Source organism: Carassius carassius, chromosome 46 (assembly GCF_963082965.1).
Source record: "Carassius carassius chromosome 46, fCarCar2.1, whole genome shotgun sequence".
In the NCBI taxonomy this organism is placed as follows: Eukaryota; Metazoa; Chordata; class Actinopteri; order Cypriniformes; family Cyprinidae; genus Carassius; species Carassius carassius.
Genome location: NC_081800.1, coordinates 14,813,934 through 14,828,867, shown reverse-complemented (window position 1 = coordinate 14,828,867; position 14,934 = coordinate 14,813,934). Strand labels below are relative to the sequence as shown.

Sequence of the window (14,934 nt, the reverse complement as noted above, 5' to 3'; positions counted from 1 at the left end):
CCAGTAAGATCTGTCAGTAAGTGGCAGTTTAGATTACAGAATATTTCTCTGTTAAAAAAAACTTTTGACCTTTCTTTTCATCAAGATTCCTGAAAAAAGATTGTATCATGTTCTTCACAAAAATATTAAGTAGCACAACGGTTTTCAACATTGATAATAATAATAATAATAATAATAATAATAAATGTTTCTTGAGCAGCAAATTAGCATATTAAAATGATTTCTGAAAACTTGTGTGACACTGAAGTAGTGAAGACTGAAGTAATGGCTGAAAAATCGATGATAAATAATAAAAAGGGAAAAAAATTACATTTAGAATTATATTAAAATAGAAAACAGTTATTTTATATTGTAATAATATTACAGTATTAGTTTTTTTGTATTGTATTTTGATTCAATAAAATGACTAAAACCTAAACTTTTGAACTGTTGCTTAGCTTCTTCCTAAAGAACTTACTACAGTGTAGCCGGAGTCAAACTAGACTTTGAGAGCCACTGACTTTCATTTATATGCATTTGAATATGGGAGACAGGAAACACAAGATCAAAGTGTGTTCAGATGCATACAAAAGTTTGTCGAGCTCTAGTCTGCAAATTTATATGACAAGAAGATGCATGACCAAAAGAAGATCTACTGAAAATGCCAAAGATGAATGAATTCCTGGGTGAATACTGCTGTTGGGAACTTTAATAAATTAATACAATTATTTTTTTTATTAAAAACAGCAAAGAGTTCACATCACACTCTATTTGTATCCAATTTCACATGCTCAAATTCTAAATGTGACCGTAATAAGGTTAAAGAACAAACTGTAAAGTTACTAAATAATAAAAATATTAAAAGACACAACTTTTCATTAAACATTATTTTCTTTTCCAACTTCATGAACACTAGAAAACACGGTGCCTTTCCAGTACACTTAGTTTAATAGTTTGTCTCTAAGTTGATGACTAGTGATATGGTGAACAGGTGCACTTTAAACTTGAACGCTAGTGACTAATCAGCAAGTAGGACTGGGTCTATCCGGTGTATCATCGGCCGTATAATGTGTTTCAGTCAACTGCTGAGTTCTAAAGCCATCCTCACATTTTTTATTGTTGGCTCAGACAGTAAGGATGATATGGAAAAGCCGAGAGACGTTTTCTTGGCGCTGTATCTTCTGAAAGGTGCGCTGCCCTTCTGCTAAGGTACACACACACATTTGCACACAGCAGTAGCAGCTCATGACATTCCTGCAGCTGTGGCGTGCTCCCCCAGCACTGTCCCCGGGGGACGAATGCCTAATGAGTCACGCGTCTGTCTGCTCTTACCTCTGTGTGTGTGTGTGTGTGTGTGTGTGTGTGTGTGTGTGGAGGCGGGACACTGGGCAGACTTGGCACAAGCTAGGGGTGGGGGCATGTGGGTTGGTGTGGCAGGGTTTAAAGTGCCCACTTAAATCTACTGGCACATTTTATAATTCAGAGAAAGAAATTAGATGTACTTTGTGCAAACTTCTTCTTGCCACAAATTTGCCACAGAGTGCAGTTACATCCACATGACGGGATCTAATCAACTTTTTCAATGTATGCAGTTGGCAAACACTGGCAAAAAAACTTCCTTTCACTAAACCAAATTATGCAAGTTTTATTTTGTTGCCGGTGGTACAACAATTATCGAGTAAGTTATACGGTAAGTAAGAGAGCGCTGAAGGGTAGTGTGCTTCCTCACCCCTACCACCCCCAACCCCCCAGGCCGACAACCACCCCCCGACCCATAGGGTGAGCGGGCTGTGTCAGTGTGGTGAAGCGTTTCCTGGCGCGAGGAGGTCAGTGGCAGTCCAGCCAAGCATGCCAAGATTCTCTGCCTACATTTGGATCCCCCCTCCCGTCAAAAAAGACAGCCACAGGAGATCGTTATGGATAGATACTGACTCCAACTCAATCCCAAGAGTCCAAAATGTAGAAGCTGGAACTGAGAATGTATGAATAGAAAGCTGTACAAGCAACATTTAATATAAAGTAAGCCGAAGCTTACAAATAAAGCTTACTTACAAATTCATAAGGGTTATTTTGTACTATATTTTGCTTTGCGTCTAAGAAAAGTGCATTATAAATAAAATGCATTATTATTTAATTTCTTTTACATATATTTTTACAATTATTGAATATTTATTCACTACTGCTCAAAAAATTGGGGTTAGTAAGATGATACGATTTGAATGTTTTTGGAAAAAAGTATTTTATGTTCACAAAGGCTACATTTATTTGATAAAAAAAATAGTAAAATTGTAAAATATTACTACAATTTAATATGACTGCTTTCTATTTTAATATTTCTTTAAATAATTTATTCCTATGATGGTAAAGCTGAAAACTGGAGTAATATCTGCTGCTGTAACATGATCCTTCAGAAATCCTTAGTACTAATATGCTGAATTGGTGCTCAAGAAACATTTCATATTTTTATCAATATTGAAAACAGTTGCAAGGCTTAATATTTTTGTGGAAACTGATAAAAAAAAATTCTCAGGATTCTTTGAAGAATAAAAAAATTCAGAAGAATGATATTTATTTGAAACAGAAATCTTTTATAACATTATACATGTCTTATTAACGGTCTTATAAACATTATAAACTGTCGGTTTTGATTTAATGCAGTGTAAAGTTAACATTAAGTATAATAATAACATTTTAGACATAATATTGTTTGGTCTATGTTTTGTATCGCAAAACAAAGCCAAAGCAGGATCAACTGATAAGAGTTGCTGAGCAGTGCAGAGACAGAAAGTCAGGCCAGAATTGCAGCAAACACCAAAAACGTGGAATGGTACAAAAAGTTTTTTAAAAAGCCCACATGCTTAGGACAAATTATCTGCACACTTGAAATACTGTTTAGCCATTCCGATTTAAGGACAGTGTATAAAGACCATTTGAGAATTCAATAAAAAAGTAAACATTTATTTATATTATTTCAAAATAATTAAATGAATTACATTAAATCAAACATAATTTTACAATAATGTATTGAAAAGCTTTATATAAAGTATAGCATGACGCTGTACTTTTTTGTCTGAAAACTCTGTTGGATGTTATCAAACTGTATCTGAACAGTTGAGAGCTGGGGCAGCCATATGTAAAAACTGATATCTGGGAGGAGTGTGTCCATATAGCCGCTTTAGTGGCTTTGTAATGATCAGCTGTAGGAGCTGACAGATAAGTCCTATACCTTTCCCACCAACACCCACACAGCCACACCCAGTACAGACAGACACACACACACACACACACACACACACACACACAGTCTTCCCCCACCTGCCTGTAAGCCTTTCCTGCACTGTTTTCCTGTAACCGACTCCTCTAACTTCAGTGACAGCATTTCAACAAAACCGGCTAATAAAATCAACAGAAAAAGCCTGTTGTGAGTTTGGTGCGGTTTTCTAGTGGGCTCTAATTTGCTTTAATTCATGAATGCAACACACTGCAGAGACTGCCTGGCTGCTCGCTGCTGTCCTGAGGACGGATCCTGCCGTTGCCATAGCAGCATAGCCTTGGCTCCATGTGAGGGATACAAACACTCTGCTACACAAACCCTGGTACGGCACACAGACACACACACACACATCGAGTCTAACCCCCCACAGCGAGGGAGCTGTTATGAGACTGTGTGGCGTCAGCCCGTACCCAGCCCTCCAGCAACACTCTGTCAAATGAGCGTTGGTCTACACTAACAAACCTCACCTAATACCACACGCTCCTCAGCGAAAACATCACTGTCTAATTACGCTGCCGTTAATGCAGCTCTAGCAAATTTGAGTCGCACAGTCCACACCTCAATTACTGCCGTAAACAAACCCTTTTTTACCACATCATCCCACAGAAGAATGGAAGATCTGAAATAAAATAATGATACCTCATTAAAGGGATAATTCACCTAAAAATAACATTCTGTCTTTATCTACTCACTCTAATGTCATTCCAAACCTGTATGACGTCAGTTCTTCTGTGGAAGACAACAGAAGATATTCTGAGAAATGTCTTAGTGTTTTTTGTCCATACAGTGTATTGCAAGTGTTTGAGTATCAACATTCTTCAAAACATCTTCTTTTGTGGTTCACAGAAGAAAGTCAGTCATACTGGTTTGGAATGACCTGAGGGTGAGTAAATTATGACAGAATTTGAAAGTCAGCATGAAATGAAAATTCTATTTTGTATATGTATATTATACATCTTATTTTTACCATCTTATCCAAGCTTTTCTTTTATCATATTTTTGACCTTGTCAAAATGTCATAATTGATCTTCCAATGAAACGCTGGACTTCTCTTCATTGACATATGTAGGACTTCTCCAATCCTTTGGCATGCTTAAACCCCGCCCCTTTCTTACAATCGATTGCAAAGTCACATTCATTTTTGAGGGCAACGGCCACAGTTTAAAATCCAATCCACAACTAATGAATAAACTGATAATCCATTACAATTGGATGCATGTCACAATACAAAAGAAAATATCTGTCGCTATTTGCACTTCATTACGACTTCTTTCCGTACAACACTCCAAAAAAAGTCTATACACAAGCTTTGCAGAAAGGAAGGTTATTCATGAATAACAACTTAAATTTCAGTAATCTATAGAAACATGTTTGCCTCATTATTTTTTTGGTCACTATGATTTAATATTGCATTTAAAGAACTGTAAGATCTTCAAAAATGTCTTTGCATTCCACAGGAAAAATAACAGCATGCATGTTTGGAACGACATGAGGGTGAGTAAATAATGACAGAATTTTCATTTTTGGGAGAACTATTCCATCCACGTCCAGTTTCTTCTTGCCTCAGAAGGCTGTACCAGCCGTGCAATGAATATATCAACAACTGCTGAGATTGTACTCTTTGAAGGACCAACTCTAAAATGTTTAGACTGCGACATCACCATCTTCCGTGTTTTTTTAACCAGCCTTGTTCCCAACCCCCCCGTGACAACTTTTTCTTGACCCGGGACGCAGCGGGGGGAAGCCCAGATTCTAAGAGATATTTACAAGATGGAGCGGAGTGTAATTTCCTGCCAGCCTCCACTAGTTCCGCTGAAAAAAACAAGGGAATGGAAGCATATTTCTCCTGGGAGACAACAGCCAGGCCAACTGAATGACTCTGTGTTGTTGTTTCTTTAAGAGTCAATCATTCATCTGTCCACACAGAAGCAATTAAACAATGATTCTATGTCATCAAGCATGCTTCATTAGGATAAATCTACATATAATTTATTAACAGGAAGAAAATAAACCACAACAGCTCAAAGGTCCACAGTCACATATCACAACTAAGCTAGGTGTTATGATGAACTCAAACTTGAAAAAAAAAAAATTTCACCATAGTGCAGGTTTGCCTCGGATATAGTTGCTGAGGGTAAAAAAAAGAAACTGATAAAAAATGCAGGTACTGGGTAATTAGAGTAATAAATGGCACTGAGCTGTTTAGAATGACTCTAGAATGATTCAAAGTTTAGATTGGTCAGAGACAAACACACACCAACACAAAGCATGTTGCCATATTCAGTTGCATAGAGCATGATAGGACCTGTTGTTTTGTACACGTTCTTGTTTTTACATTTAATCTTGAATTTTGCATTTTACATTTAATCTTGTTAATTCATAAAAGCCACACTCAAATAGGAGACACATTTGCACTAAAGACATTACATAGTTCATTTACTGAAGTCACTCATACACATATTCTGAGCATATACAGTTGTCAATTTCAAATGCTGAAGAAGAAGCAGTAGGTATATGGTTTATTGTTCACACTCTTCCTGTAACTCCTCCTGCAATTGAAGATACTCTTCATCATCAGTAACATAAGTAACGTAAGATATAAGATGCAGGTCATCCATTTAAGAGCACTTCTTTAGAAGTATGCAAACTACAGTTAGAAAGCATGAACAAGTTCTTGACATACTTTGTCTACAGTGAAAGAGAAAGTGTGTGTAGATAGATTTAAAAAACTGAGTGAAAGTAATACAGATGTGTTAATATTTCTTTCACACAGAAGCATTAACGTGTGAAGATTTATATAGTGTGAAAGTGAGTGTTTTTAAAGGGGTCATATGATGCAATTTTTTCTTTCTCTTTGGAGTGTCACAAGCTCTTAGTGCATAAAGAAGATCTTTAAAGTTACAAAGACTAAAGTCTCAAATCCAAGGAGATGTTCTTTATAAAAGTCAAGAGTCAACCATGCCCTCCTAAAATGGTTCGTTCTAACACGCCCCCACGTGTCTATATCACGATGTGGACACCACCCAAATGTTCACGCAAAGAAAGCAGACAAAACTTTTATTCTCACTATTGCCGCCGCCGCCATGATGTGTAGACTGTGTGTTTCGTTGTCAAAGCGAAACTACTTTTTTTGTTCTTCCAAAAGAGGACACCACTAGAAATTGATAAAAGTGATTAAGTTGTATTTACAACACTGTTCCAGAACAGTTTAACCCAAATATTCAGATGTGTGCAGTGCATTTTATGGAGGATGAGGATTGTTTCCAGAACAATATCCCACAATCCTTCTGTGCACAAAGGGTGTTTCTATATTCCAACTTTGCAAGGACAGTCTGGCGCTTCTGACTGACAGTCTGTAAGTACGTTTACATATTTAAAGAATTTCCACTGATGATCCAAGCGTGAGTTTTGAGCAGTGTAGAGTAGCACTTGTTGTTTGTCGTTTCTCCAGTCACAAATGCAGACATGGTTTTGTTTATGCAGCGTGATACACAACGCGTAAAAAGACAGTGTAAGTCATTATATTCATTATAATTATAATCCGTTATAATGCCGGGAGACGGCAAGTCACGACATCACAGTATGTTAATGGGCATAACATTTCCGTCACACGCTTGAGGCATTCAGCCAATCACAACGCACTGGATAGCTTGTCAATCAGCGTACACCTTGCTTTTCAGAACAATGAGCTTTGTAAAAATCGATGCATCTCAGAAAGGCGGGGCATAGAGGAGCAACAATATTGTACATTATGTGGAAATTATTTTTTTTTAACTTAAACTAAATAAACACATTGCATTACACCAAATACACAAAATAATGTTCTTTTTAGCAACATCATATGACCCCTTTAAGAGAAAGTGTCCATATACTGTCAGTGTTTATCTGGTTGTAGAGTTACAGGAGTCATCATACCTACACATTCTACTATCCCAATTATGAATACACCAGATGTTGTTTCCTTGAAAAGTGTAATTAGTGTGGCTTTTTTTTATTTGTGCAACATTAAAACCAACTAATCAAGTATGTTGGGACTTGCCTACCTGTTTTGCAAGTCACACAATAAAAACCATTATGCCATTTTTATGTTTGCTAATATTGTTTTATAAGTCTCCTAAAACAGGTTTACATGCATGCAAGGTCAAAAAACATGTTAGTTTTCTCAAAAAATAGATATAATTTTTAGGGATGCAACAATACAATTATTAAATAATTAAGTAATTAAGTAAATTAAGTAATCTGTGGATTAATGCTTACTGGAGACGCGAACCAGTTACGATTCAGTCTGATTTGGTGAACTGGTTCAACTGGTTCACTAAGAAGAACCGGTTAAATCGAACAATTGGTTCGCAAACCAGATATCACTAGTATAAATTTAAGAGATATTGATACGTAGTATATTAAATATGTGCGTTAGTTTAATTAGCTTTTTCTTTGAACAGTTTTAAACCTCAAGTACTGTGCCCTCTTGAAGAAAGTTTCATCGTTTTGACTGTAGTAACCAAACGCGACATGCAGTTTGATTGCTGAATGGAGGATGACAGACAGCCGCAGAAGAAAGTAGAGTTTACATAAACTTGAATTTAATGACTTCAATTAGGGGTGGGCGATATCGCGATATTTAAAATATATCGAGATATTTTTAAACACGATATGGATTTTGGCATATCGTATATATCGATATATTGTTTATATTTAATTCTGATTCCGCCACTTTGCTTGTTGGCCTTCTCTGTGCTGTGCTCGCCCCCGCTCGTCGCCCCCCGCCTCCTTGCTTTTGTCCCCTCTCCCCTCGCGTGTAGAGAACTAGTCTAAAAAAAAGTCTCAAAAAAAAAGGACAACTGGCTCCATTTTATGGAGATACTTCGGTTTTCAGACATCGGGCGAACAGCAGGCAGATGTCTACTGTATGGCCCAATGATTTCCACGATGCAGAAAACGTGGAGGGAATCATAAAAACGGAATTTACAGTTTAACACGGAATGGCACCGAATTTGTCAGATTTTGAATGAATTAATCAAACGTAGGTCATTGCACTTACATCAAATCGCGATATGGACTAATATCTGCAAATATTAAGCCGTAAAGGACTATTTAAATATGAATCCTGCGTGTCTGTGTTAATGAATGGAGCAGAAGCGCGTCTTCATTCATTAAACACACGGAAGCGCGCGTGACGCTCGCGGTGATTTCAGCTTCTGTCATCTCACTAAATCAGGACGTAAACACATGAAGAACATCTCCAGAACTGCTCTGAGAGTCACTTCATGAGCATCTGACCGTTTGATTTGAGTAAAACTAGCGGGCATATATCACATCATAGACTGTAGTATCACATACACAGAACTGTAACGATTCGTCAAAATAAAAGTATTTGCCAGAAATCTATTACTATTGTTCAGCAGAATGTACATAGCCCACTACTACTACTATTAAAAAGAAACGAACAATTTTTAAAGGAATAATCACACAACATTTCTTCCATGTTTTATTTTTAATAGTAAATCCCCTTTGTTTACCAAAAAATAAAGTTTGCTTAATTTTAAATAATTCATAGATAAATTAAATGAATGTTTTATGCCTTCATTTGATAACCAGAAAAATGTAAATACACAGAATTTCTGAAGGGAAAAAACATTTCACATAAGGCTATTGTAAGAATTTGTGTAGAATTTTTAAATAATAATTAAGTTGTTTTTATGCATTTAAATAATTACACATACACAAAAAAACATATGGTGAAGAAAAAATAAAACGTTTCATAGGGCCCTAAACATGTAATATTTGGCATATTTGTTTTTGCAGTAGTTCTAGGGGGGTTATTTTTCCTGTAATGATATCGAGATATATATCGTATATCGAGATACAGCAAAATATATCGAGATATATTTTTTGCTCCATATCGCCCAGCCTTAACTTCAATATTAATTTGTACCTCCCATGGAACTATGGAACAGCTTCAGAACACTTGAAATATGTCCACTAAAACGTTTTGGTGCTTTATAATGTGTTTGTGCCTTTTGTGGAACTCAAAATTAACACAGAATAGTACGCGCACAATATCGAATTTGAATCGGTCTCGTCTGAACGTAAGTGGTAAGTTTCAAGTGTTAACAAGTTTGTGGTAATTATAAGATGTGATAAAACAAATTTACTCTTACAGCGTAGGATACAGCATTTTCTCGACATTATGTTAACCACACAGAAATTTGTATGTCTTTGTGGGCAGGCAAGTTGGTCATGTAGAACATGGGCAGACGTTATGCAAATGTATTCATTTGTGACTTACAGCCATAACAGAATAAGATTTGAATTCTTGACGACTCGTTTTGGCGATTGTGAGCTGACTTTTTTGATACACAATAACTTTATTTATCATGCACTCAACTTTATTTATCAGCTTCACAACTTTGCAGATAGTTTATGTTCACATAAAGCTGCATGACCAGCCATCTACATTGTGAATAAATCCCTCGCATATGTGACTAAACCTTCAATCTGATGACTAAATTATGTCTAATAATAGCCAAAGGCTAAAAAATTATCAGATTTTACTCGCCAGTGTATGAGTTGGAGGCTAAGTATAAGTTTAGCACAGATATATTTCAATTTGCCAAACACTCTGACTGATCATTTCAGAACTTCACTCTCTGTGAAGCTATCGGTGATATTTTTCAGTTCATCTCAAGTAGTAGGCGGAATTCATGCGGAAAACTGCAATCTCATTGTCTGGCGCTCACTTATTATTGTCCCTGTTTTGATTTCAGCAAATCAGTTCACGCGAACGCACATAACCTGATTAATATTCACGAATCCAGCAGCTCGTTAATCCTTAGTGCATTTCTTATTCTTATTAGTAGAATTTGGATTATTATTATTGTCATCTTAACAGTATTATTGTTAGTTTTTTCCCTTTGTTTTTTTTTTTTTTTTACAGAAACACTGACTTACAAACAAAGCACCACCACCGGTCCTAAATCAGTTAAAATGTCTATGCATTTATACATGGTTACAAAGTTTTAATTATGATTACTATCATTACTATCATAACATAAGTTCTATCATTAAATAATACTTGATTATCCAGATATCATATTATAATGCTTGACTGACTGATGCTAAGAGTGTACTTTCAGGTATTTAAAAAGCTGTGCCATTTTAAAAACATGTACAGTATTATACAGTATGTCTGGCGAGTAAACTAAAAAATTTACTAGCCAATGGAGATTCAATTGCCAAGGTGTCCCTTACAGGGTTGATGACACACTGCATGAAAGGTAATATTCAAAAAGGCATAATAGGGGCAATTTAAGGGAGAAAATAAAGGAAGGCCAAAGACCTATGGTCTTATATATGCAACTTATTAAAAGCTTCAATAACAAATGAACGAATTAACAAACCCAGATATTACTCAAACAGAATAGAAGATAAAGATATTTAAAGATAACTGTGACAGTTCATAATCACTCACATATATGGTATATCAAAAAAGGTATAGCAAAAAGTGCACATTAAAGATCAAATAAAACAACCATCTCGCCAAGTAGTCAGTTCAGAAATTCTGCAGATGATGTCACAGCACTTAAGAGAAATTGTAACTGTTTCAAAGTAAACATTGAAACTTCAATAGAACTTTACATGTGTGTTGAAATGATCAGATGGAAGCTGGTTAAATCAATTAAAGCAAGACAATTTCAATCAGGGTTTGATTCACCCATACACTATCGGATGATATGGCACAACAAAACCCTTTCACTTCGGGAATGATAAGACAACAATCAGACAGAGCTAGTGACGAGCCTCCATGGCTTCATCTTCAAAATCAGCCTCCATGAGATTCTAACACTCAGTGAGAGTTAATATAAGGGCCCCAAACAACTAAGACATTACGTTTTTATCTCCTCTGGCTCTGGCTCTGGCTCAGGCCTTCCTCAACAGTTTACCTGCATCGCTCAAACACCTCCAGCTTATCTGAAGTGTCTTCGCTTTGCATGCTGCTGCCTCAGTAATCACCGGTAGCTACGTTCAGTAGCTCAGTAAGCTTCTTACACCCTTCCCCTCCAGATTAACCATTGGGGCGGCAATAGATGCGCTCAGTTCAGATAAAAACACAGCACCTGCATGGACAAACACTGCAAGCAGCCAACCACTAGCCGGCTTGCTGCACACTCACACACATATGATGCACAAAGCTGATTGTTTTAACAGAGGTGGGAGATATCACAGAGTGAGAACAAAGAGATATGGAAGTCCATACATTACCTATTTATATTACTGATTAACTTTGGGATATGATCCCTGTCAGTGACATTGCCATGTCACAGAAACAGAGCAAAAAAATTCAACAAAAATACCCTCTAGAGAGATGAATCTATCAACTACTACCAATTTCTTTCCGACCTACACGGACACTGAACTAGTTTTGTCGTCTACATGATCGATGAAGCTTCCTGAATAACTGAAAATAAAGAGCGTGTGGCTTATTTTGATGGAACATCTGCTACCGACAATCTGTGACCTTACATTGCAGCTCGGAGTCCAACAAACCAAAACAATCAATTCCAACCATTTCACATTTCTTTGTACTTGGTCTTTATTTACTTTCTGAGAAACAACCATGACAACACTAACAACAAGTCACCGTCCTTCTTAACATCTCTAATGCAATTCAGTGAAAAATGCATCAAACCATGTAATTCATCAGCAGTGGTGTGTCATCGTCTCCTTAACTTTTCACTGAATAATGTTCTTTATGCTTTACATGCAGGACAATTTCAACACACAACGACAATGTACAGACTTGGTCATCCTGTAATGTTATTGAAACTTTTAAAAGGGACAGTTCATCCAAAATTTGACAATTTTGTTACCAATGAGTCCTTATTGGTAGTTGTTAAGCACACTGACCTTCACTAAATGGAAAAATTATGCAATGAACATGAATGGTGACTGAGTCTCTATCTCCTCTTGAAAGAGAGAAAGTCACACAGATTTATAACAACATAAAGAAAAAAAAAATAATGTGGAATTTTCATTTTTGAGTAAACTATCCATTTAAAGGGATATATAAAAGAACATGTTGTCAATATATTTAAAATGCACATTTAATCCATTTACTGAATTAAACACTTACCACAGGAGATGAAATTCTACAGCCAGGGCAGTCACAGATTGGAGGATGTACCTGTAAGATTCCTTTGGACATAAGTGTCTTCAGACTTTTCCCTAAAAAATAAAAACACAATCATTAACCTTTTAGATTCCTGTAAATGTGTATCCCCACATGGAGTAAACAATCTAGAATTCAAATACAGAATTCATTTCATGTTAGCATCAAGCAACAAAATCTGCCTTTAAACAGAGTCATTCAGAAATGGACCCTCATCTTATGACTCCAATGAAACTATAGCGAATGCACCTCTTAAGTGACTAACTCCTGCAGTCATCCACCCATCTGTCAAACTCATCCATGGGACAGAGTCACCATGCAACAAAGGTGTCTTAAAAGGACATTCATTTTATTTATAGTAAGTGACCAAGAGTAAAACCCAGAGTACACATGTACAAATATAGTCTGAACCGAAATTAACTGTTGTCCGAAAGAAGACTTGAAACCTCTGGAAATAAACTCAAGTAAACGGTATAAAACTCTTTAGATGAGCTGGTACATCAGCACAAAGTTATTCCACATATTGTAACAAAATAAAATATTTATCAAAATGTACATATATACAAAGACACAAGTTTTTCATATGATAATGTCCCACTGTATCTTAATCCTGATGTACTGCACTTCAAAAACAACTCAATATAGGCATGTATTTCACAGCCTGAACAATATATTAACTATAAATATTTTTTTTCCAACTATAATGATTTATTAAAAATAGAAACTTACTAAAGACGAAAACTTAAGTTCAATTGCAGTCTTAAAAGATGTAAAGTAAAAATCAGTGACAACCTGCAGATAGGTTTGTTGTACTTATCGACCACTATCTGATAAAGAAAATCGAGTTAAAACTCCGAAAAGGCGTAAACTGAATAGAAATGACAAATTATCGCGACGAACTGAATGGATTAAAATAAAAATGTTATTACGACACATTGATTAAAAAACCCGCGAACCAAAACAATTGAGTTAGCAGATATCTCAGCCCAGAGTGACTACACGTAATATAACATCAAGTGTGAAGTTTTAGACCTCAGAAAAGTCTGCTGGTTGAAATCTTAGTAAACACAAGTTGCTTAATCTAGAACTGCTTGAAAATGTGCCACGGTCTCATAATCCAGCTCTACTCCACTTCATTACAAAAACAACTTTACATTAAAGTGCACTTCAGTCAAATAAATTTTAAATTCAAGTAAAAAGCTGTTCCTTTACTTTAATATCTGTGCGTAAAAACGTTTCACCTTTTTTTCCCGAGCAGTGCGAACCCAAAGCCGTTCGATTCAATGCACAGTGAGCTCTTCTCATTGAACTAAAGTAGCTGATGTTCATCACCCCTATTTTTATCCCTAAAAGAGCTGCTCTATTAATTCACAAACACGACGGAGTGTTGATGAGCCCTTATTTCAAAAGTAATATCCATTCGGCTACACGCAGCTCTGACTTACCTTTGTGCCTAATACTCCGTTTCCAGTCTTTGGCTGTCTCTCTTCCACTCACGAACTGGAACTCGTTTGGGGTGAGCCACTCAGCCCGGTATTTGATGGAGGGCCCTTTGCTGCCCTGGCACAGTTTGTTAATGTACAGTAGTGCTTTGTTTTCCCCGCATTCCACTTCGATACAAGGCTCCCCGTTGTCGAAAAACGGCTGAAAGTCCGGGATAGATGAGAAGCTCTCCAGCATGAAGTCGTCCGAGTGGTGGTGATGAAGGTGCTGCTGATGCAGCGCGGCGTCGCGAAAGCCCAAGTACGCGCGCTGGTGATGGGCGAAAATGTGATCGTACGGCGGCGGATGAGGGGTCACCACGGGTATAGCGGTGGCATTTAAAGGAGCCAGGTATTCGGGTTGGTTGAAGGCGGCTAATGCCATGTCTTCTCCATCCAGTCTCTCCTTTTTAATGGCAGGCATGTTACCCGAAGCGGAGCGCCGGTAACGAGTGATTAGCAGTTCATGCGTCCCAACTTGTGTCCCTCTTCGCGGAGTTCCAGGCGCACCGGTGTGTTTACGCACGACTCCCGCGTCGCAGAGCGCTTAAGTTCAGCCATTCAGCACTTCACTCTTCTCCTCAGTGCGCTGCTCGCGTGACGGGTCTCCCGCGCTCCTGCCCACCACATCTAATCGGACTAATGCTTTACATCTCCGCCAGATATTAACGCTGAGCGTGCTTTAATGGTCGTTTATCCCGCGTTTCCTTTAAAATAATCACTATGGCAACTTCGATGTGTTTATTTTCTCCGTCAACTCCAGTGCTAAGTTTATTTCTGTCCAGAAAGTAGAGGACACCATACGACTATGATGTTTTAACACATAACAAACGTATAGATCATGTAAAACTTCAGTAGTACATGCACAGTGGGTAGTGAGTCAGACTACTTTGGAGCATTTTCATATCTGACGAGGACAGAAATAATTATGCTATCTATATGCCGGCTTTTCGATTGCAAATGATGCCTGGAGCTAATGGGACTTTGTTTTTGTTTTGTTTTTTCTCTATCTCTCGTTCTTCATTTTAACC

At 37.1% G+C, this 14,934-nt stretch overlaps 1 protein-coding gene across 2 annotated transcripts in view; it reads right to left on the bottom strand.

Moving 5' to 3' along the window:
• The window catches only part of LOC132129717 (sterile alpha motif domain-containing protein 11-like), a 67,327-nt gene extending 52,786 nt beyond the window's left edge, over positions 1 to 14,541 (bottom strand). The window contains exons 1-2 of one of the 2 annotated variants that reach the window (XM_059541407.1): positions 13,868 to 14,541; positions 12,387 to 12,478 (exon numbers count right to left, since the gene is read on the bottom strand). In XM_059541407.1, coding sequence (XP_059397390.1) covers positions 12,387 to 12,478; positions 13,868 to 14,327 — 552 coding nt within the window. In that variant the 5' untranslated portion in view covers positions 14,328 to 14,541. The remainder of the gene's footprint in view (positions 1 to 12,386; positions 12,479 to 13,867) is intronic. The other variant, XM_059541406.1, reaches the window with a different exon arrangement.
• Between the last annotated feature and the right edge of the window lie 393 nt (positions 14,542 to 14,934).